We start from the raw sequence: 22,669 nt of genomic DNA, 5'->3' as shown, positions 1-22,669 counted from the left end.
GTACTTGGATTTTCAGAAGGCCTTTGATAAGGTGCCACACATGAGGCTACTTAGCAAGATAAGAGCTCATGGAATTACAGGGGAGTTACTAGCATTGGTGGAGCATTTGCTGATCAGCAGAAAACAGACAGTGGGAATAAAAGGATCCTATTCTGGCTGGCTGTGGGTTACCGGTCGGTGTTGGGACTGCTGCTTTTTACGATGTATGTCAATGATTTGGACTATGGGATTAATGGATTTGTGACCAACTTTGCCGATGATACAAAGATAGGTTGAGGAGTGGGTAGTGTTGAGGAAACAGCATGCAGAGAAACTTAGATAGTTTAGGGGAATGGGCAAAGAAGTGGCAAATGAAATACAATGTTAGAAAGCGTATGGTCATGCACTTTGGTGGAAGAAATAAACGAGCAGACTATTATTTAGATGGGGAGAGAATTCAAAATGCAGAGATGTAAAGGGACTTGGAAGTCTTTGTGCAGGATACCCTAAAGGTTAACCTTCAGGATGAGTCGGTGGTGAAGAAGGTGAATGCAATGTCGGTGTTCATTTCTAGAGGTATAGAATATAAGAGCAGGAATGTAATGTTGAGGCTCTATAAGGCACTTGTGAGACCACATGGAGTATTGTGTGCAGTTTTGCGCTCCTTATTTTAGAAAGGATATACTGACTTTGGAGAGGGTTCAGAGAAGATTCACGAGAACAATTCCAGGAATTAGAGGGTTACCCTATGAGGAACGTCTGGCAGCTTTTGGGCTGTATTCCCTGGTGTTCAGGAGAATGAGGGGGATCTCTTAGAAACATTCCGAATGTTAAAAGGCCTGAACAGATTAGATACGGCAAAGTTATTTCCCATGGTAGGGGATCCTAGGACAAGAGGGCACAACTTCAGGATTGAAGGACGTCCTTTTAGAACAGAGATGTGGAGAAATTACTTTAGTCAGAGGGTGGTAAATCTGTGGAATTTGTTACCATGGGAGGCTGTGGAGGCCAAGTCATTGGGTGTATTTAAGACAGAGATAGATAGGTTCTTGATTATCCAGGGCATCAAAGGGTATGGGGAGAAAGCAGGGGAGTGGGGATGACTGGAAGAATTGGATCAGCCCATGATTGAATGGCGGAGCAGACTAGGTGGACGGAATGGCTGCCTTCTGCTCCTATATCTTATGGTCTTATATCAATTTATTTTATTGTTACCTCTGTTAAATAACATATTCTAAACCATATTTCGTGGCAAACCTTTAATTTATTATTAGTTTTTCTCAGTAATTGAAACTTCCTGTAGATCCAGCAAATGTGATTCTTTTTTCATTTTTAATTTTTGCAGGTGCTATCAAGCAAATTTTAGAAAATGAGCTGCAGATTCCTGTACCACAAATGCAGTTAAAAGGTTGGAAGTCAGCAGATGTAAATGACAGTGTGAGTTTTACTGCTTTTTAAGAGATAAAAAGTTAACGATCTGCTTCATTTGTCACATGTACATTGAAACATATAGTGAAATGTGTTGTTTGTATCAGTGACCAACACAGTCTGATGATGTGCTTGTGGCTTCCCTCAATTGTCACCATGCTTCTGATGCTAACACAGTATACTCCTAACTTGCCCTAACCTGTATGTCTTTGGAATCAGTTGGAAACTAGAGCACCCATCAGAAGCCCATGTGTTCACAGGGAGAACATACAAACTTCTTACAGACAACAGTAGGAATTGAAATGTTAAATAAACCACTATGCCGCTGTGCTACCCACATAACACTTTATTAAATTGGCCAACTTGCCTTGAATCCTAAGGACTTTAACTTTTTAAACCAACCCAGCATATCAGATGTCTTATTAAAGTCCTTGTAGACTGTATCAACTGTACTGCTCTCCAATGCATTTTATTACTTCAAATCATTCTGTCAAATTGGTCATCCTCTGACTAAGAAAGTGCTTACAATTGTTAATTAATTTCTGTCTTTCAAAGTGCAGATTAAATCTATCCCTCTTTTTTTCCAACTTTCCTACCATTAATGTTGGACTCACTGTCTTGTAATTACCTCGTTTATTGCAGTTTTTTTGAATAAAGTCAACATATTTGCTGTCCTCCAGTCATCAGGTATCTTGCCTGTGGCTAGCAAAGATTTAGAAACCTTTGTTAGAGCACCAGCAATCCCTTGCTTTCCATAGTAGCTTGGCTTGCATCGCATTAGGCCCAGGAGAATTAGTACTTTTAAGTACACTAAGACATCTATTAACCCTATTTAATACGAATATATTCCAAAAATTAACTACCCCTTCCCTGAATTCTCCAATTAAATGTTCTTCTCTGTGAATATGTATTAGAAGTATTAAATAAAGACCTCACCTATGTGCCCCTGCATCACCACCAGTTTGATATTTTTGTCCTTGATGCATCCTGCTCTTTTTTCCCCTAATTATCTTCTGTCCTTGATATATTCATAACATGCCTTGGAATTTTCCAAATTAATGAGCCTGTTCTCTGCTTTTTTAAAAAAAATACAAGTTCCCACCACCCTTTCACATTATGTAAATTTTGAAGGCCTTCCCTTGTTTTCAGTTCACAATACTTACCACGTGGTCTCTTTTTATCTAGTCCTTGAGTTTTGGGATTTCACAGACTTGTTGATGGTATCTTTCACCCTTTTGGGAACAACTTTCTTTGTCTCACTCTTGAATAACTCCACTTGTCAGTCGTGGACCTGCTTGCTGTTAGTTGCTCTGCTTACACTTGCCAGGTCCATTGTTGTTGAAATCGCCTTCCTCCAATTCAGAACCTTCCAAAATCATGGTTACTGTTGCCAGTTACCTTACCTAATATAAAATCTAGCTTTGCCCCTTCTCTCATAGGACTAGCTTTGTCCTTGCTCAAAAAGCTCTCCTTGCGGTAGTTTAATGTGAAAGTTGTCGATGGGGTGGATTTTTTTAAAAGTGTTCCTAGTTAACATTGGGTAAGTTGACATTTCCTACCTTAGCTCTGTGATTTGTCAACTTGTCTGCTGCTTTGTCTGCTGCTGACTATTAGCATACCTTTAGTATATCTCTAACAAAGTGTTTGCCCCCCTTTGTTCCTAAGATCTACCCATATGGCCTCATTTTGAAGAGCTGTCTAGAATATCTTCCCACATTACTGCAGTAATGATACTTTATTCCAAGCACAACATGCTGGAGGAACTCAGTAGGTCAGACAGCATCAATGGAAAAGAATAAAGAGTCGCTGTTTTGGGCTGAGACCCTTCATCTGAACTGGTGAAAGGTCTCGGCCTGAAACGTCAACTCTTTATTACTTTCCATAGATGCAACATTTTGTGTGTGTGTTACTCTGGATTTCCAGCATTTGCAGAATCCTTTGTGTTTATGCTTTGTTCAACATTGCAACATTGTGTATCTTGTTGTAATTTCAAGGCAAGGTAACTTTGAAAGGCTGGACCAAATTTTAAACAGATACTTGGGCGGGTCGTGCTGTCTTTACTTTGTTATATTTGCTGTGTAATAACAGTTCTTAATCAACAATCCTGATGAAGGGTCTTTGTCTGACCCTGAAACATTGACTGTTCATTTCTCTCTGTAGATGACACCTGACCTGCTGAGTTCCTCCAGCATTTCGTGTGTGTTGCTGCAAGTTTCAAACTGGTGCAGTCTCTCTTGTGCTTAATGAACACAAATTGGGTTATCAATTGAGACATCCATAAATGACTCATTTGGTTAAACCAGGAGTGAAATAAACATCTTTCCTCATGCACATTCTTCGTACCTAACTTTGGGGTCTGCTAAGTTCAGTAGATGTGGAAATTGTTTAAGTTGAATGTTTGAAAAGCTAATGTGTCCAAGATGGCAAATCTTTCTAATAAAATATGTGATATGATGATTAATCCAGCTCAAAGATCTTACTGAAAAATATTTTGTCAATGTTTTGCTTCTTCATTAGTACATTGGTGATCTGTTGTGTTTGATGATCTGGATTATTTTTGAAGTGGCAGCTGACTTGCTCTTTTTTTTCAATGTTTCTCCTCCAATGTATGTCCTAGCATTGGAACAGGATTTGTAGCAGACTAATTAATAGATTGCTATGATTAGGAAGCAACTCTTATTACAGTACATTTGTTCTCCATCTGCCATTTTTCTGCCCAAATTTCTGACTGATCTCTGTATAGTATCCAAGTATGAACAGATAGTTCTTTCTGCTCTGTCCTTTGATAACCTTCCTCAGTATCCACAACTCCACCTATTTTTATGTTGTTTGCAGTCTTACTAATTAGACCACCCACATTTTCATCCAGATTATTATATCACAAACAACAGTTCTCAGCACTAATCCTTGTGGGTGATGAGAGGTTCATAAACCTACAGTCAGAAAAACACCACTGTCACCATTTTCCTGTCTTCTATGAACAGATCACTTTTTGCATCCAACTTGACTGCTCGCTGTGGATCCCACGTGACATACAGTAACCTTTGGATCAGCTTACTGTGAGGGAACTTATCCAATGTTCTGCTGATATCCATGCTGACAACATCCATTTCCTTGCCCTTATTAATCACGTGTGTGACTTTCCTTAATGTTCATTTGAAAATATACATTTATAAATATACAAGTTTTTTTATAGGAAGATAAAAGTTGTTGTTATATTGGTTTTTCTTACTGGTTCTATAAAAACCTGCCTTAAATTGGTCACTGTTGTTTTTCTCCCCATCTATAGACTGTTCTGAGGTCTCTGCACTTACCTAAGAATAATAGCCTTTATGTTCTCACACCTGACATAGCTCAACCAGGATTAGATGGACCAGCAACAAGTCAGTCAAGGTAAACTGTTGTATAATTTTTTATTTTCTGTTATTAGAACCTTGAATCTTTACCATTTGTGGTGCTCCTTGATCTCGTTTACTGTATTTGATGCTCGAAGAATAAGCAGTCATACAATAACAAAGTATGACTGAGATTTCTTGGGCCTAAGGGTTACAGTATAAATATGACTTGTGTAACCCTTAGGCCCACCCAAACTGAGAAATCTCATTCATGTGGATGCTGCGTGAAGTGTTGCCCAGTTACAAATCTGCGCTGCAAAATATCAGACAGTAGAACATATGCAATTAACTGATTGAACTTCATAAATTTTAATCTGAATATAGGGTTAGTAAAGAAAAAAGGCCCATTTTAAGAGGAAAGTCAAAAGTGCACATTGGAATTCACAAATACGGCCATTCATCAACCATCGACCTCCTCCAAGCATCGATGACCTTCGGACCCTCGCTCCCGGTCCACTCCGTCTGGTGGTCTCCCAGCTGTCTCTCTGCACACACACCTTCCTTCTTCTCTCACTGACCAAACGACCCTGAAAATCTCTCTTCCAGACTCACAAGAAACAACGACATTTCTCTCGTTGGATGGCCCTCCTCACCACCCCGACCCCCCCCAACATTCCAAGACCTGCTAACTCCAGTCATAATCCAAACATTGCTGCTACAGAGAAACCATTACATTAGCAGTGAAACATTACAGAGAGGCTATTACATTAGCAGTGAAACCTTACAGCACGTTACACCTGTATATTGAAATTTTCTGTGATGCAGATAGATTAGTTTTGTTATAATTGCCTACTAATTTTGCTAACTGTCCGCAAGTTTAGAAAATTGGGGCTTAGATGTTGAAATTCCTCTTGTGTTTTTCTGCACATATTCCTTGTTGCTGTGTTGTTAGGGAGCCATGGAAAACCTGGAAAAGGTAAACTATTGCAATTTATGTTATATTTCCAGGATTTTCATAGGCCTTTCAGTAAACTGGTCAGTGAGTGAGGGAAACCCTGCAGAAATTCAGTCCCTATGAATCTAATTGAATTGAATTGCCTTTATTACTTGCATCCTTCATATACATGAGGAGTAAAAAATCTTTATGTTACATCTCTGTGTAAATGTGCAATGTGCAATTTATAGTAATTTATAAGTAGTATGTACAACAGGACGGTCAATATAACATAGAAATACAAATGTTCAGCATGAATTAATCAGTCTGATGGCCTGGTGGAAGAAGCTGTCCCAGAACCTGTTGGTCCTGGCTTTTATGTTGCGGTACCATTTCCTGGATAGTAGCAGCTGAAACAGTTTGTGTTTGGGGTCACTCGGGTACCCAGTGATCCTCAGGCCCTTTTTACACACCTATCTTTGTAAGTGTCTTGAATAGTGGGAAGTTCACATCTACAGATGTGGTGGGCTGTCCACAAGAGTGCTGCGATTGAGGGAAGTACGGTTCCCATACCAGGCAGTGATGCAGCGAGTCAGGATGCTCTCAATTTGCTCCTGTAGAAAGTAATTAGGATTTGGGGGTCCATACCAAACTTCTCCAACTGTCTGAGGTGAGAGGCGCTGAGGTGAAAGGGTAGTCTGCAGCTATTTATCTAAAATTATTTAAAAATTAGCAGTGAGCATGTTAGCTCTTTAAGAGGATCATCAGTTTTATAGTGCTTTTTGTAGACTTTCTAATTAAAAGAAAAATATGGATTACTTGAACTCCAAGGGAATTCACTTGAGGGAAACACTTTCTTTTCTGGATGCTTATAACTGTATGATAGGTTAATGTTCAAATTATCTATTCAAGTTTAAATTTCTAGTAATTGTTTCTGTTTTTTGGAGATGCCAGAGGAGTCTGAAAGTGTAAGACAAGCTATGTAGATCAGAATTGGTTTCATTATCACCGGCATGTGTCATGAAATTTGTTAACTTTGCAGCAGCAGTAGTACAATGTAATACAAGATAATATAGAAGGTTCAAAGGTCAGAAATGTATACAGTATACATACTGAAATGCTTTTTCTTTGCAAACATCCACAAAAACCGAGAAGTGCCCCAAAGAATGAATGACAGTTAAATCTGGGAACCCCAAAGTCCCCCCTTCCACGCATAAGCGGCAGTGAGCAACGATCCCCCCCCCCACCCAGCAAAAAAAAAATGCCCATCGATACCATCACTGAGCCCAAGTGTGTGCTAAGCAATAGCAAAGACACAGACCAAAGTTACCCCAGAGGCTTTGCATTTCATCCAAAATTTAACAATCTATAGGTTCCCTCTCTCCCTGGCAAGGGAGAGGGAGGTGCCCCCCATTTTCACAGCAAGCGGGAGACATAACAACAACTCACTGGTTCATGATGTTAAAAGGCCATTTCGTCGCTTTTTTCAAGCTCTGTATCCGAAGATTGCAAAGACCTCGGGTCTTTGGGGGACAGCGAAAGATTTTCTGCTCTCCCCGATGACACAAGTCTTCTGGCGTGACACCGACCCTCGATCCGCCTGTCTCCAGAGCCCCGAGATCTTAGGCTTCCGAACACGATTGAGACACTCAGGCCAAACCCTTGGCATGTCGAGTAATGGCCAGTTAAGGAACCCCGAGAACAAGTCCCATTCCCGCAAAGAACTGAAGCCTACATGTAACTTCAGGTCAGGGTCTTCAAAAGAACCCTGAAAGGGGAAAAAAATAAAGATATTAAAGATAATAAAGGAAGAAATAGAGCTGTTTCCGAAGATGCAAGCAAAGGAGTTGCCGTTGGTGCCATCATCCTTCCTAAAGAAAAAAATCTATTACATTACTTATATATATATGTGCGTATTAAATCGTTAAATTAAAAATAGTGCAAAAACAGAAATAATAAAAGTGAGGTAGCGTTCAGGGGTTCAATGTCCATTTAGGAACCGGATGGCAGAGGGGAAGAATCTGTTCCTGAATCACTGAGTGTGTGTCTTTAGGCTTCTGTACCTCCTTCTTGATGGTAACAATGAAAGGAGGGCATGTCCAGGGTGATGGGGATCCTTAATATGGATGTCACCTTTCTGAGGCACTGCTCCTTGAAGTTGTCTTGGATACTATGGAGGCTAAAAGTTGGAACTTGGCTAATTTTACGACTTCCTGTAACTTTTAGTCCTATGCAGTAGCCTTCCTCTTTCTTCCCCCCCCCCCCCATATCAGAATGCTCTCCATGGTACATCTATGTAAATTTTAAAATGTTTCAGTTGGCAAACCAAATCTCTTCAAACTCCGAATGAAATATAGCCGCTGTCTTGTCTTTATAGTTGAGGCCAGGTTAGATCCTCAGAGATCTTGACACTGAGGAACTTGAAGTTTCTTACTCTCTCTACTTCTGATCTCTCCATAGGGATTGGTTTGTGTTCCCTCATCTTACCTTTCCTAAAGTCCACAGTCAGCTCTTTTGGCTTACTGACATTAAGTGCAAGGTTGTTGCTACAACACTACTAATCTAGCTGGTATATCTCGCTCTTGTATGTCTTCTCATCTCCATCTGAGATTCTACTAGGAATGGTTGTATCACCAGCAAAATTATAGATGGCATTTGAGCTCCACCTAGCCACGCAGTTATGGGTATAGAGGGAGTAAAACAGTGGGGTAAGCACACACCCCTGATGTGCGCCAGTATTAACTGTTAGGAGATATTATCACCATTCCACACAGATTGTGGTCTTCCAGTTAGAAAGTCAAGGATCCAACTACAGATTGAGGTACAGAGACCCAGGTTCTGTAGCTTATTGATCAGGACTGTGAGAATGATGGTGTTAAATGCCTAGCTATAGTCAGTGAACAGCATCCTGGCATAGGTGTTGTATTGTCTGGGTGATCTAAGGCCGTGTGAAAAGCCACTGAGATTGCGTCTGCTGTAGACCTTATTGTGACAATAGACAAATTGCAGTGGGTCCAGGTCCTTGTTGAAATGAGCTGATTCTAGCTATGACCAACCTCTTAAACCATTTCATCGTCATAGATGTGAGTGCTACTGGGCAATAATCATTTAGGCTGCTCACACTAGTCTTCTTAGGCATTGGTATAATTATTGCCTTTTTGAAGCAGGTGGGAACTTCAGACCGTAGCAGTGAGAGGTTAAAAATGTCCTGAATACTCCCGCTAGTTGGTTGGCACAAGTTTTCAGAGCCTTACCAGGTATTCCATCAGGGCCTGCTGCCATGCGAAGGTTCACTCTCCTTAACAACAACCTAACATCATCCTCCGAGACAGAGATCACAGGGTCTCCCGGTGCAGCAGGGATCTTCACAGCTGTAATTATGTTCTCCCTTTCAGCGAGCATCGAAGGCATTGAGTTCATCTGGTAGTGAAGCATCATTGCCATTCGTGCTTATTGGATTTTGCTTTATAGGAAGTAATATCCTGCAAGCCCTGCCAGAGTTGATACGCATCTGATGTCTCCTCTAACCTTGCTTGGAGCTGTTTCTTTGCCGCAAGTCATACCTGTTTTTCTTGTACAGATCTGGGTCACTTAATGCACACAATCTAGCCCTCAGCGATTGATGAATCTCCTGGTGCATCCACTGCTTTTGGTTTGGGAATGTACAGAAAATTTTTGTAGGCACACTCTCATCCACACAGGTTTAATTAAGTCGGTAACAGCTATGGCATACTCAGTCGGATTCGATGATGAATTCCTGAATACAGTCCAGTTTACCAATTCAATGCAGTCCTGTATGTGTTTCTGTGCTTCCCTTGTTTATACCTTCTTGATCCTCACTCCTGGTGCTGCAGTCTTCAGTCTCTGCCTGTACTCTGGAAGTAGAAGTATAGCCAAGTGATCAGACCTTGCCATAGTGTGGGTGTGGAGTAGCACAGTAGGCATTCTTTATGGTGCTGTAACAGTGGTCCAGTATGTTGGTTCCTCTGGTAGTATAAGTGATTTGTTGATGGTAATTATTTAGTGACTTTTTCAAGCTGGCCTGATTTAAAATCCCCCAAAATGATGGTGAAGGCATTGGTGTTAATCCCGTTGCTCGGATCAGCCAGAGCACTTAATTGCAAGATATTCAAGGTCTACTGAGCAGAATTGGGACAACTGACACATTTGTGCACCAAGAGGAGTTAGTCATGAGGCTTACACCTCCACCTCTTCTATTGTGAGACTCTGTAGTCTTATCCTGATGGTCTATCGTAAACCTGTCAATATGAATCGCTGCATCTGGTACAGAAGGATTTTTTTTTAGATTATGAAGACACGCAGTCCTCTTTTATTGTCATTTAGTAATGCATGCATTAAGAAATGATGCAGTATTTCCTCCGGTGTGATATCACAAAACACAGGACAGACCAAGACTGAAAAAAACTAACAAAATCACATAATTATAACATGTAGTTACAATAGTGCAACAATACCATAACTTGATGAAAAAGTCCATGAGCACAGTAAAAGTTCAAAGTCTCTCAAATGTCCCACATCTCACGCAGATGAGAGAAGGAAGAAAAACTCTCCCTGCCATACCCGACCACGGTCCGACTCTGAGTCATCCGAAAACTTCGAGCTCTGATCAGCTCTCCGACACTGAGTACTGAGCGCCATCTCTATCCGAACGATTTGACTTCCATCTCGGTCGCCAACAGCAGGCAAAGCCGGGGATTTTGAGGCCTACCCTCTGAAAGATTCCGGACTGCGCAGTAACGACAGCAGCGAATGAGCGTTTCAGAAATTTTTCCAGATGTTCCTCTGTGCTTCCACGTCCATCTCCATCAAATCAGAATTGTCCACGGCCCCTATTTAACAGATACGATATCATTTTTCACCGGAGGGCTGGATTTAACCAGGATTCCATGAAATAAAGTACACAAGTGGTTCTAATGTCCCTCTGATACAGCACTACAGCCCTCAAATCTTTGCTTTTATTTACTAGACTACGTTTGCCAGCAAGATGGTCAGTACTGGGAGTCGAAAACCCTGTTTTCTTGAACGCATCTGTATCTCTGACTGGCAGCCAAGTTTCCTGTGAAGAGTCTGGCGAGAAGTATAGCCATAGTATCAGCATTGTTTCCATCAGTTTTAAACAGTGATAGATTATTCAATTTCATTAAGACATCTTTATTGATTGTACAGACACTGGAAGAAGTTGTGATTCTTAGCTGTGTCTGGCTGAAACTGGAATATTAATTGTATCCATCGAGCTGTGCTGCACGAGATCACCATCTTCAAGGCGCTCTGGAAGTAATATTTATCATATTTGTCCTAACATATTTATATATTATGTATTGAATGCACAATGTCTATTACTGTGTTCCCATTCCCATTTGTTCTAGCTAATATTGTTTACAGTAAGCAAAAAGCAAACTTTATCACATTTGTGAGACAGGTTGATTTGTATTCCAAAACTGAGGAGCAATAGCACCTTTACTGTCTGGAGCAAGATGTACCAGCTGGTTGAATGGTGTCGCAGCAACAATCTTACACACAACGTCAGTAAGATCAAACAGCTGATTGTGAACTTCAGAAAGGGTGAGGTAAGGGACTATGAACCAATCCTCGTAGAGGGATCAGAAATGGAGCGAGTGAGCAATTTCAAGTTCCTGGGTGTCAATATCTTGGAGGATCTAACCTGATCCCAACCTATCGAAGCAACTATAAAGAAGGCAAGACAGTGGCTATATGGACAATGGCTATTAGGAGTTTGAGGAGATTTGGTTTGTCCGTGAAATCACACAAACTTCACTAGATATACCATGGAGAGCATTCTGACAGGCTGCATCACTGTCTGGTAAGGTGGTGGGGGGGGGGTGTTGCTGCACAGGACTGAAAGAAACTACAGAAAGTTGTAAAATTAGTCAGCTCCATCTTGGGTACTGCGCTCTGTAGTATCCAAGACATCTTCAGGAGTGATGCCTCAAAAGGGTGATGTCCATTATTTAAGGACCCCCATCACCTGGGACATGCCCTCTTCCCACTGTTACCAGCAGGAAGGAGTACCAAATCCTGAAGGCATACACTCAGCAATTCAAGAACAGCTTCTTCCTCTCTGCCATCCCATTTCTGAATGGGCATTGAACCCATGAGCACTACCTCACTTTTAAAAATTATTTCTGTTTTTGCACTAGTTTTAATTTCAATAATTAACAATAATTGTTATATGCGTGCATTGATTATAATCAACATGGCTTTGACTGTAGTGAACTATTACTGATACAAATGTAGGATAAGAATAGAAAGCATTGCAGGAGAGGGGTAAGGTTTTTACCATTTCTGGCTTACTGGTTCATGGTTCTTGCTTGTGTGACCAAAGAAGTGCATGGGGAATATTTGATTATTTGGTGCCTTAAAATTCAACAGGAAAACGCAGCAGAGAAAAGGTCTTGAATGTCTAGAAGCATTTGTTGTTTACTTGATACCATTGAAAGAGCAAACTTGATATTTTCAGTTCTTTTAAGATTTTGATATTCCAGGATCTTTATTTTATGAACTATCCCCATGGTGACATGACATTGTATTCCACTTATGTCGTCTGATCCCCTGCTTGTCCAACTTCCAGTGTTGTATAAGCCAAATTTTCTGCAGTTTAATATGGAAAGACTGAAGATAGTGTCTTCATTTCCTGGCACAGACTCCATTTCTGACACCACCCCCTGCATCCCCCCTCCACACTTCTCAATTTCTGTCTCCATCTCTGGAGACATCTTTTATAAACCAACCAATTTCCATGGTTATCTTGAGTATACCTCTTCCCACCATGTCTCCTGCAAGAATGCTATTCCCTTTTCTCAGTTTCTTCATCTTTGTGGTTCCCTTGTCCATTCGTCCCTCTCCATGACCAAATTGTTACAGCTGCCCATTCACCTCCTCCCTGACCTCCATTCAGGGCCCCAAACAGTGGTTCCAGGTGAGGCAACACAACCACAGCAGATATGCTGGTGAAGTCTATTGTGTACGGTGCTCCGAATGCGGCATCCTCTGTATTGGTGAAACCGGTCATAAGTTGGGGTACTGCTTCATTGAGCACCTCTGCTCCATCCACCAAAAGTAGAACTTCCTGGTGGCCAAACTTTTAAATTCTGATTCACATTTCCATTCAAACATGTTGATCCATGGCCTCCTCTTGTGCTCAGACAAGGACACCCTCAGGGTGGAGAAGCGACACCCTCAGGGTGGAGAAGCAACACCCTATATAACATCTGGGTAGCCCCCACATGAATATTGATTTCTACTACCGGTTTAAAAAAAATTCCCTCCCCTTCCGCTCTTCTATTTCCCACTCTAGCCTCTTACCTCTTCTCACCTGCTTATTACTTTCCTCTGGGTCTCCTCCTCCTTCCCCCTTCCTTTCTAGTGCTGAAGAAGGGCCTGATCCCAAAATGTGGACTGCTTAATTCATTTCTGTAGACATTGCCTGACTTGCTGAGTTCCTCCAGCATTTTGAGTGTGTTGCTCTATTACATTGGGTGTCGATTCCATCGCTTACTCAACTACTGTTTGAGATGTTTGGAGTTATGGCATCCTTTTGATCCTAAAGTGAGCTTTCAATGGAACATTCTTAGTTACAGAGATGTCAGTGTAAGTGAAGGAAATGCACTCTGGTCACAGGTGAGGATTGCCAATCATTACTTAATTCATTTCAAACCTTTGCAGGGGAAAATAATTGATTAAAGGTTTAAAATATTATGGTATTGAAAAATGATTTGGAAAGCAACACATTTCAGTACCATGGATGAAAAATGTGGACTGAAGATGGAATGATAGTTTGTAAGTATAAAGGAGTGAAAGATGATTTTGTTTTGTGAAAGGGGTTGAAGAGACAGTTTGGAAAAGATGAGCTCTGTACTTAATGCCACCAGTTATTTGGCTGTTGCTCATTTACTGAGTTTTCCATTTTAAATTTGGTAATTGACAATTTAGAAGGCATATTGTATTAATAGTATATCCCTTAAACTCGTTGCAAAAATATATATTGTGTTGAGAGTTGATATAGTAGTTTTGAGAGTTGCAGTATGATGGAAGGAGCCCAATTAATACTAAAGCCTCAACTTGCCACCAGGTGGTGTGCATGATCAAAATCAGATGGCCAGTGTTTGTTACAATCATTTCTGATCATTGCTGTTGTTTGCAGTGACATTTCCTCTTGCATCAAAGAATAGGTTCTTAAGTGTGATCTACCATATACTGATGCAATTTGTAACATAGTATTTTTGAGATCTATTCACTAGGATCTGCAAGAACTGTACCTTGCAGTATTAGAAACCATTGAAACTATAGAAACTACAGCACAGAAACAGGCCCTTTGGCCCTTCTTGGCTGTGCCGAACCATTTTCTGCCTAGTTCCACTGACCTGCACAGGGACCATATCCCTCCATACACCTCCCATCCATGTATCTGTCCAATTTATTCTTAAGTGTTAAAAAAGAACCCGCATTTACCACCTCGTCTGGCAGCTCATTCCATACTCCCACCACTCTCTGTGTGAAGAAGCCCCCCCTAATGTTCCCTTTAAACTTTTCCCCCCTCACTCTTAACCCATGTCCTCTGGTTTTTTTCTCCCCTTGCCTCAGTGGAAAAAGCCTGCTTGCATTCACTCTATCTATACCCATCATAATTTTATATACCTCTATCAAATCTCCCCTCATTCTTCTACGCTCCAGGGAATAAAGCCCTAACCTATTCAACTTTTCTCTGTAACTGAGTTTCTCAAGTCCCGGCAACATCCCTGTAAACCTTCTCTGCACTCTTTCCACCTTATTTATATCCTTCCTGTAATTTGGTGACCAAAACTGAACACAATACTCCAGATTCGGCCTCACCAATGCCCTATACAACCTCATCATAACATTCCAGCTCTTATAATCAATACTTTGATTAATAAAGGCCAATGTACCAAAAGCTCTCTTTACGACCCTATCTACCTGTGACGACACTTTTAGGGAATTTTGTATCTGTATTCCCAGATCCCTCTGTTCCACTGCACTCCTCAGTGCCTTACCATTAACCCTGTATGTTCTACATTGGTTTGTCCTGCCAACGCGCAATACCTCACACTTGTCAGTATTAACCTCCATCTGCCATTTTTCAGCCCATTTTTCCAGATGGTCCAAGTCCCTCTGCAGGCTCTGAAAACCTTCCTCACTGTCTACTACACCTCTAATCTTTGTATCATCAGCAAACTTGCTGATCCAATTTACCACATTATCATCCAGATCATTGATATAGATGACAAATAACAATGGACCCAGCACTGATCCCTGTGGCACACCAACTAGTCACAGGCCTCCACTCAGAGAAGCAATTCTCTACCACCACTCTCTGGCTTCTTCCATCGAGCCAATGTCTAATCCAATTTACCACCTCTCCATGTATAACTAGCGACTGAATTTTCCTAACTAACCTCCCATGCGGGACCTTGTCAAAGGCCTTACTGAAGTCCATGTAGATAATATCCACTGCCTTCCCTTCATCCACTTTCCTGGTAACCTCCTCGAAAAACTCCAACAGATTGGTTAAACATGACCTACCACGCACAAAGCCATGTTGACTCTCCCTAATAAGCCCCTGTCTATCCAAATGCTTGTAGATTCTGTCTCTTAGTACTCCCTCCAATAACTTACCTACTACTGATGTTAAACTCACCGGCCTATAATTTCCCGGATTACTTTTTGATCCTTTTTTAAACAACGGAACAACATGAGCCACTCTCCAATCCTCCGGCACTTCACCCGTAGACAGCGACATTTTAAATATTTCTGCCAGGGCCCCCGCAATTTCAACACGAGTCTCCTTCAAGGTCCGAGGGAACACTCTGTCAGGTCCCGGAGATTTATCCACTTTAATTTTCCTCAAGACAGCAAGCACCTCCTCCTTTTCAATCTACAGTTTCCATGGTCTCACTACTTGATTCCCTCAATTCCATAGATTTCATGCCAGCTTCCTTAGTAAATACAGACGCAAAAAACCTATTTAAGATCTCCCCCATTTCTTTTGGTTCCGCACAAAGCCGACCACTCTGATCTTCAAGAGGACCCATTTTATCCCTTACAATCCTTTTGCTCTTAATATACTTGTAAAAGCTCTTTGGATTATCCTTCACTTTGACTGCCAAGGCAACCTCATGTCTTCTTTTTGCCCTCCTGATTTCATTCTTAAGTATTTTCTTGCACTTCTTATACTCCTCAAGCATCTGATTTACCCCCTGTTTCCTATACATTTCATACAACTCCCTCTTCTTCTTTTATCAGAGTTGCAATATCCCTTGAGAACCAAGGTTCCTTATTCCTATTCAATTTGCCTTTAATCCTGACAGGAACATACAAACTCTGCACTCTCAAAATTTCCCCTTTGAAGGCTTCCCACCTACCAATCACATCTTTGCCAGAGAACAACCTGTCCCAATCCACGCTTTTTAGATCCTTCCTCATTTCTTCAAATTTGGCCTTCTTCCAGTTCAGAACCTCAACCCTAGGACCAGATCTATCCTTGTCCATGATCAAATTGAAACTAATGGTGTTATGATCACTGGAACCAAAGTGCTCCCCTACAGAGACTTCTGTCACTTGCCCTAATTCGTTTCCTAACAGTAGATCCAATATTGCATCCCCTCTAGTTGGTCCCTCTATATACTGATTTAGAAAACTTTCCTGAACACATTTTACAAACTCTAAACCATCTAGACCCCTAACAGTATGGGAGTCCCAATCAATGTATGGAAAATTAAAATCCCCTACCACCACAACTTTATGTTTCCTGCAGTTGCCTGCTATCTCTCTGCAGATTTGCTCTTCCAAGTCTCGTTGACTATTGGGTGGTCTGTAATACAATCCCACTAATATGGCCATACCTTTTCCTGTTTCTCAGCTCCACCCATAAGGACTCAGTAGACAAGCCCTCTAATCTGTCCTGCCTGAGCACTGCTGTAATATTTTCCCTAACAAGCAATGCTACTCCCCCACCTTTCATTCCTCTGCCTCGATCACATCTGAAACATCGGAACCCTTCTTCCAATCCAGATATTTTTCAATGATGTGTTATGTTCACTAAGAGTATTTTGAATTGATATTATACAGTGGATTCTGGTTAATTTTGATCCATTGGGTCCATTACATTTTGGCCCAATTAAGTGGCAGTTCCAATTAGCCCAAGATTCATGGAAATCATTAAAAAGGTATATAAAAAAAGACAAACTAAATTTACCTGAGTAACAAATTATGTATTTAAATGAAATACAAAATAATCCACCAGAAAAAGCAGGATCTCCCAGTGGCCATCCATTTCAAACCTACTTCCCATTCCCATTCCGACATGACATTCCATGGCCTCCTCTACTGCCACGATGAGGTCACACTTAGAATGGAGGAACAACACTTTGCATTCTGTCTGGGTAACCTGCAACCTGATGGCAGGAACATCAATTTTTCAGACTTCTGGTTATTGCCCCCTTGCCATTCCCCATTCTCATTTCCCTAGCTCACTTTATCTCCTTACCTACCCATCACCTCCCTCCAGTGCTCCTCCCCCTTCCCTTTCTTCTATGGCCTTCTATCCTCTCCTATCAGATTCCCCCTTCCCCAGCCCTGTATCTCCTTCACCAATTTCTCAACTCTTTACTTCACCCCTCCCCCTCTCCTGGTTTCACCCATCACCTACTACCTTGTATTTCTTCCTCCCCCCATCTTCTTATCCTGACTTCTCATCTCTTTTTTTCACAGTGCTGATGAAGAGTCTTGGCCCAAAATGTTGATCGATTACTCTTTCCATAGATGCTGCTTGGCCTGCTGAGCTCCTCCAGCATTTTGTGTGTATTACTTTGATTTCCAGCATCTGCAGATTTTCTCTTGTTTGAAATACAGAACAAAATCAAACACTACCAATACTACTACAGTATTATAAAATGGTGTATTAGTTATTGATGGAGGAATTCATCCACTGTACACTGAAGTAATGACATTGTTTCATTTTCACTCCCAGCTGTTTCTTGAATCTCCAAGCCTGAATGCTTGAAACTGCAGTGAGCATAACAGTTATGAGTTGTCTTGCTGCTTATTTCTCACTCACTATCAGTGACAAAAATCAATGCTTTCTGATCACAAACACATGCAACTGACGCTATTTAAAAAATCTTTTCTTTCAGCACTGTGTACTGTCAGACAGTCATACAAGTGCCTGTGACTGATGTTTGTTAGCAACTGTTTGTCAGCAGTCTGCTGTCCCAATTAAGCTGCATAATATCTCCAAAAAACAAAGGGAATCCCTATTTTCTTGATTAGTTTTTGTTCTTTAAGAGCTGACCCAAATAAGTGGTTGCCCCGATTAACCGATGGCCCAATTAACTGGAATCCACTGCATTGGAAAAGATGCCTTGTTATTTTCAGTGGTTCTGGTAAGGCAATTTGGACTAATGAGTTAATAGTACCAGTTAAAATATGAGCGAGATTAAAAAGGTAGCCTGAGATTTTCGTTCCCACTCATATTCTATAGCTCTAAGCGCCAAGAGGTGAATTCCTACTGTCACAATTACCTGAGCTGATGGAGTGCATCACCTGGATAATTTTTTTAATGCAAGATTTTAATCCGAATGAGTACCTTTTAAAATTGCTCCAATTCCAACAAATTGGTCCAGTGTGCTGTGAGCTACCAGATGCTGCACATGAAAGCAAGAATGCTGTAGTTCATTTGCTGGAAAATTGCAAATGTCACTTCACTCTATAAGAAAGGAGGGAGGCAAAAGGCACAAAATTATAGACCAGTTAGCGTGACTTCAGTGGTTGGCAAGATGTTAGAATGTATTATTAAGGATGAGGTTTCAGGGTACTTAGAGACACATGATAAATGGGCCAAAGTTAGTATAGTTTCCATAATATTTCTTTATTTTCATAAGTGGAAATTTTGCTTAATAAATCTGTCAGAATTCTGAGGAAATAACAGGCAGGAGAGACAAAGGAGAATCAGTTGATGTTGTTTACTTGGATTTTCAGAAGCCCTTTGATGAGGCTGCTATCAAGATACTAGCCCATGGTATTACAGAAAAATTAATGGCATGGACAGAAGATTGGCTGACTGGCAGAAGCATTGGAGAGGGTCCATTGAATGATTATGAGAATGACCTCATAATTCAGTGGGAATGAAAGAGTTAATGTATGAGTAGTGTTTGATGGCTCTGGGCCAGTACTTGGAGTTTAGCAGAATGGGGTGGGTGGGAGAGGCATTTCATTGAAACCTACCAAACATTGAAAGGTCTAGATTGTGGATGTTTTAAGTAGTGAGAGAGTCTTGGAGCAGAGAGGACAGACTCAGAATGGAAGGACGTCTCAGTAGAGAAGAAATAAGGAGGTATTTTTGTAGCAAGAAGTTGGTGAATCTATGGCCAAGTCACTGGGTATATTTAAAGCAAAGGTTGAAAGGTACTTAATTAGTAAGGGTGTCAAAGGTTATGGGGAGAAGGCCAGAAACTTCTACTAGGATGTTGATGCACTTGGATGCAGCAGCCTCTTTGGGTCCAACCAAAGTTGTAACTGTTTGTCCTTTACGCCTTTTTTTGATTGCAAGACACTGCTGATTATCAAGATCCTCAAATACTGCAGATCTACCCCACTAGTGAGTTGTTGGATGATGGTGGAACTGGTCTTGTTACACACTGTGTTGCAACCTGCTTCAGCCACCCAGGGAAGAAGGCGTCAGAGGTGGTGCGTGATCCAACAGATGGTGCGGATGATTGTCTTGTTCATTTTTGTTATGATCGTAAGACCCTGTTGGACATCGGTAATGTAGGATACTGCAGGTCCGATTCACTGGTTCGTTAGTGAGACTCGCAGAGAAGTTGCTTCGCCTTATTTCTGGCATGGATCAGGCCTTCATTCATGCCTTGGGGTCACCTGGTGCAGCCATTGAGGAAGGAGACGCAGGAGCTAGCTGTGCTGCTGAATTCCCTGCTGGATAGGGGGCTGGCCCTTTCCGCTGTGCTACCCTTCAGTGTGGAAGACAAGCTGGATTGCGCTTATCTGGGGCATCTCAACGCAACGAGGAACTGCTGCAGGTTGTTCTTGTAGAAACGTGGCTCCACGACTACATTCAAGCACCATCAATCTACAGTGCGTGAAACTTGGAGACTTGGGCTATATTATTATCTTCTGATTTTTTTTGTATCTATGTTTTTCTGCTATCATAATTATATGTGTTGCTTGTGACTGTTGGTTCGGTGTTTTGCAGTTTGGCACTAGAGGAATGCTGTTTCTTTTGGCTGTATTCATGTGTATGGTTGAATGACAATTAAACTTGAACTTGAATGGGTTTTTCAAGAGAAAATAAATCAGCTGTGATCAAATGACGAGAATGGCTGTGATAAGGTGGAGATCAAGGTTGTCCAGGTAACATTATTGTTCTCAATTATTGTTGAGAAGTGGAAAGATTAATTTAAGCAATGACAGAAGTTTGAAACTTTCATTTTCTCAATTTGATCAAGTGTTTATTATTAAATCTTGAGGTGTTAATATAAGATCATAAGACATAGGAGCAGAATGAGGTCATTTTGCCCTTCAAGTCTGCTCAATCATGGCTGATTTATTATCCCTATTATTCCTATTCTTTTCCTTTCTTCCTTTGATGCTCTGACTAATCAAGGACCTATAAAATTCCTCTTTAAATAACCCAGCGACTTGGCAATGAGTTCCACAGACTCAGCATCCTCTGGCTGAAGAAATCCCTCCTCATACCAAAGGTGCATGTGTCACAATAAGTTCACAGTAAGCAGTGGTGCAGGTGCAAGAGGCAGAATGGCTGGCCCTTTTCTCATCTATCTTTATTTGAGCATAAAGATTCCTGAATTGTACACGGCTGGGGAAGGAAAGAAAGGGAGAGGAGTACAGGATTAATTAAAGACAATCTTATAATGCTCGAGAGAGAGGATGTTGCAGAAGGATCAAAGACAGAATCTGTTTTGTTGAAGCTAAGAAACAACAGAATGAATATTAATACTGCTGAGTGCTTCTGTAGATCTCCAATGAGTGAGATCAAGGTGAAATCTACATTTAATGGTAAATGTTGCATTTTGCCTCGGAAATTAGAAATGAGATACTAAGGTCTTGCTTGGAAGCACATTGTGAAAGAAAAATGATGAGTATTTTAATCCCTTTGGGGGTAAATTATGCAGGATGTAGTACTGAAGCAGCTGCATTAATCATGATGGACACAAAAAATGCTGGTGAATGCAGCAGGCCAGGCAGCATCTATAGGAAGAGGTACAGTCGACGTTTCGGGCCAAGACCCTTCGTCAGGACTAACTGAAAGAAGAGATAGTAAAAGATTTGAAAGTGGGAGGGGGAGATGCAAAATGATAGGAGAAGACAGGAGGGGGAGCGATGGAGCTAAGAGCTAGAAAGTTGATTGGCAAAAGGGATGCAAGGCTGGAGAAGGGAGAGGATCATGGGACGGGAGGCCGAGGGAATATCAGGTGTTGTTCCTCCAACCTGTTGGATGTCTGTTATTTGTCAAGTAGGGTTCCGTGCACAATCCTGAATTGATGGAGACGGACGTGAGAGCATGGAGGAACATCTGGTGAAACTTCTGAAATGCCTGCTTCACTGCTGCTGCTAGTGTGTGGTTCAGAATTTCTGGAGGAGAAGGCCCTGAGTTCTCGGCTTTGCTTGTTGTTCAGTGGCCGGGGCAGGGTCGAAGTGCTCGGCAGAGGGTGGTGCTCAGAGAGGCTGTGTTGGAGGGGCTGGTCGGAGGCTCGAAGTTTTTGGACGGACTCAGAGAGTCCGCTGCGGTCGGGTGTTTCCAATGGTGCTGCATCGGCAAGTTTGCGGTGCTTGGAGGTTCATGGCAGGGAGAGTTTCTCCCTTCTACCACCTGCATGAGATGATGAGGCTATCGGGACTTTGAGACTTTTTTTTACCGTGCCCATGGTCTGCTCTTTATCAAATTACGGTATTGCTTTGCACTGTTGTAACTATATGTTATAATTATGTGGTTTCATCAGTTTTAGTCTTGGTTTGTCCTGTGTTTCTTGTGATATCATTCTGGAGGAACATTGTATCATTTTTTAATGCATGCATTTCTAAATGACAATAAACGAGGACTGAGCGTCCTCATAATCTAATCTAACCTGAGTGTGGCTTCATCTTGACAGTCGAGGAGGCCATGGATAGATATATAAGAATGGGAATGGGACGTGGAATTAAAATGTGTGGCCACTGAGAGATCCTGCTTTCTCTGGCGGACAGAGCATAGGTATTCAGCGAAACAGTCTCCCACCCGCATTGGGTCTCGCCAATATATAGAAGGCCACATTGTGAGCACCAGACGCAGTATATCACCCCAGCCGACTCACAGGTGAAATGTCGCCTCGCCTGGAAAGACTGTCTGGGGCCCTGCATGGTGGTGAGGGAGGAAGTGTAAGGGCATATGTAGTACTTGTTCCACTTACAAGGATAAATGCCAGGAGGGACATCGGTGGGAAGGGATGGGGGGCAGGGACGAATGGACAAGGGAGTCGCGTAGGGAGCAATCCCTGCGGAAAGCAGAGGGGGGGGAGGGAAAGATGTGCTTAGTGGTGGGATCCCGTTGGAGGTGGCGGAAGTTACGGAGAATTATATGTTGGACCCGGAGGCTGATGGGGTGGTAGGTGAGGACAAAGGGGAACCCTATTCCTAGTGGAAGTCCTAGTCCTTCCTCCACCATCAACTCTGCTCTCAAACACATCTCTCCCATTTCATGCACATCTGTTCTCACCCCACCCTTCTGCCACCCCACTAGGAATAGGGTTCCCCTTGCCCTCTCACTATAACTCTGGGCTCCCCCCCACCCCCGCTTTCTTTCTCCCTAGGCCTCTGGTCCCATGATCCTCTCCCTTCTCCAGCCTTGTATCCCTTTTGCCAATCAACTTTCCAGCTCTGAGTTCTATCCCTCCCCCTCCTGTCTTCTCCTATCATTTCGGATCTC

The 22,669-nt window shown here is 41.8% G+C and overlaps 1 protein-coding gene across 2 annotated transcripts in view; it reads left to right on the top strand.

The window, feature by feature from the left end:
- Positions 1–22,669, top strand: part of faf1 (Fas (TNFRSF6) associated factor 1) — a 415,765-nt gene that overhangs the window by 104,580 nt on the left and 288,516 nt on the right. For both annotated transcript variants that reach the window (XM_063064333.1, XM_063064334.1), the window contains 2 exons: positions 1,325–1,416; positions 4,697–4,800. In XM_063064333.1, coding sequence (XP_062920403.1) covers positions 1,325–1,416; positions 4,697–4,800 — 196 coding nt within the window. The remainder of the gene's footprint in view (positions 1–1,324; positions 1,417–4,696; positions 4,801–22,669) is intronic.

Source organism: Mobula hypostoma, chromosome 12 (genome assembly GCF_963921235.1).
Source record: "Mobula hypostoma chromosome 12, sMobHyp1.1, whole genome shotgun sequence".
In the NCBI taxonomy this organism is placed as follows: Eukaryota; Metazoa; Chordata; class Chondrichthyes; order Myliobatiformes; family Myliobatidae; genus Mobula; species Mobula hypostoma.
Note: the sequence above shows the minus strand (reverse complement) of the source record. Positions and strands in the feature narration are given on the sequence as shown.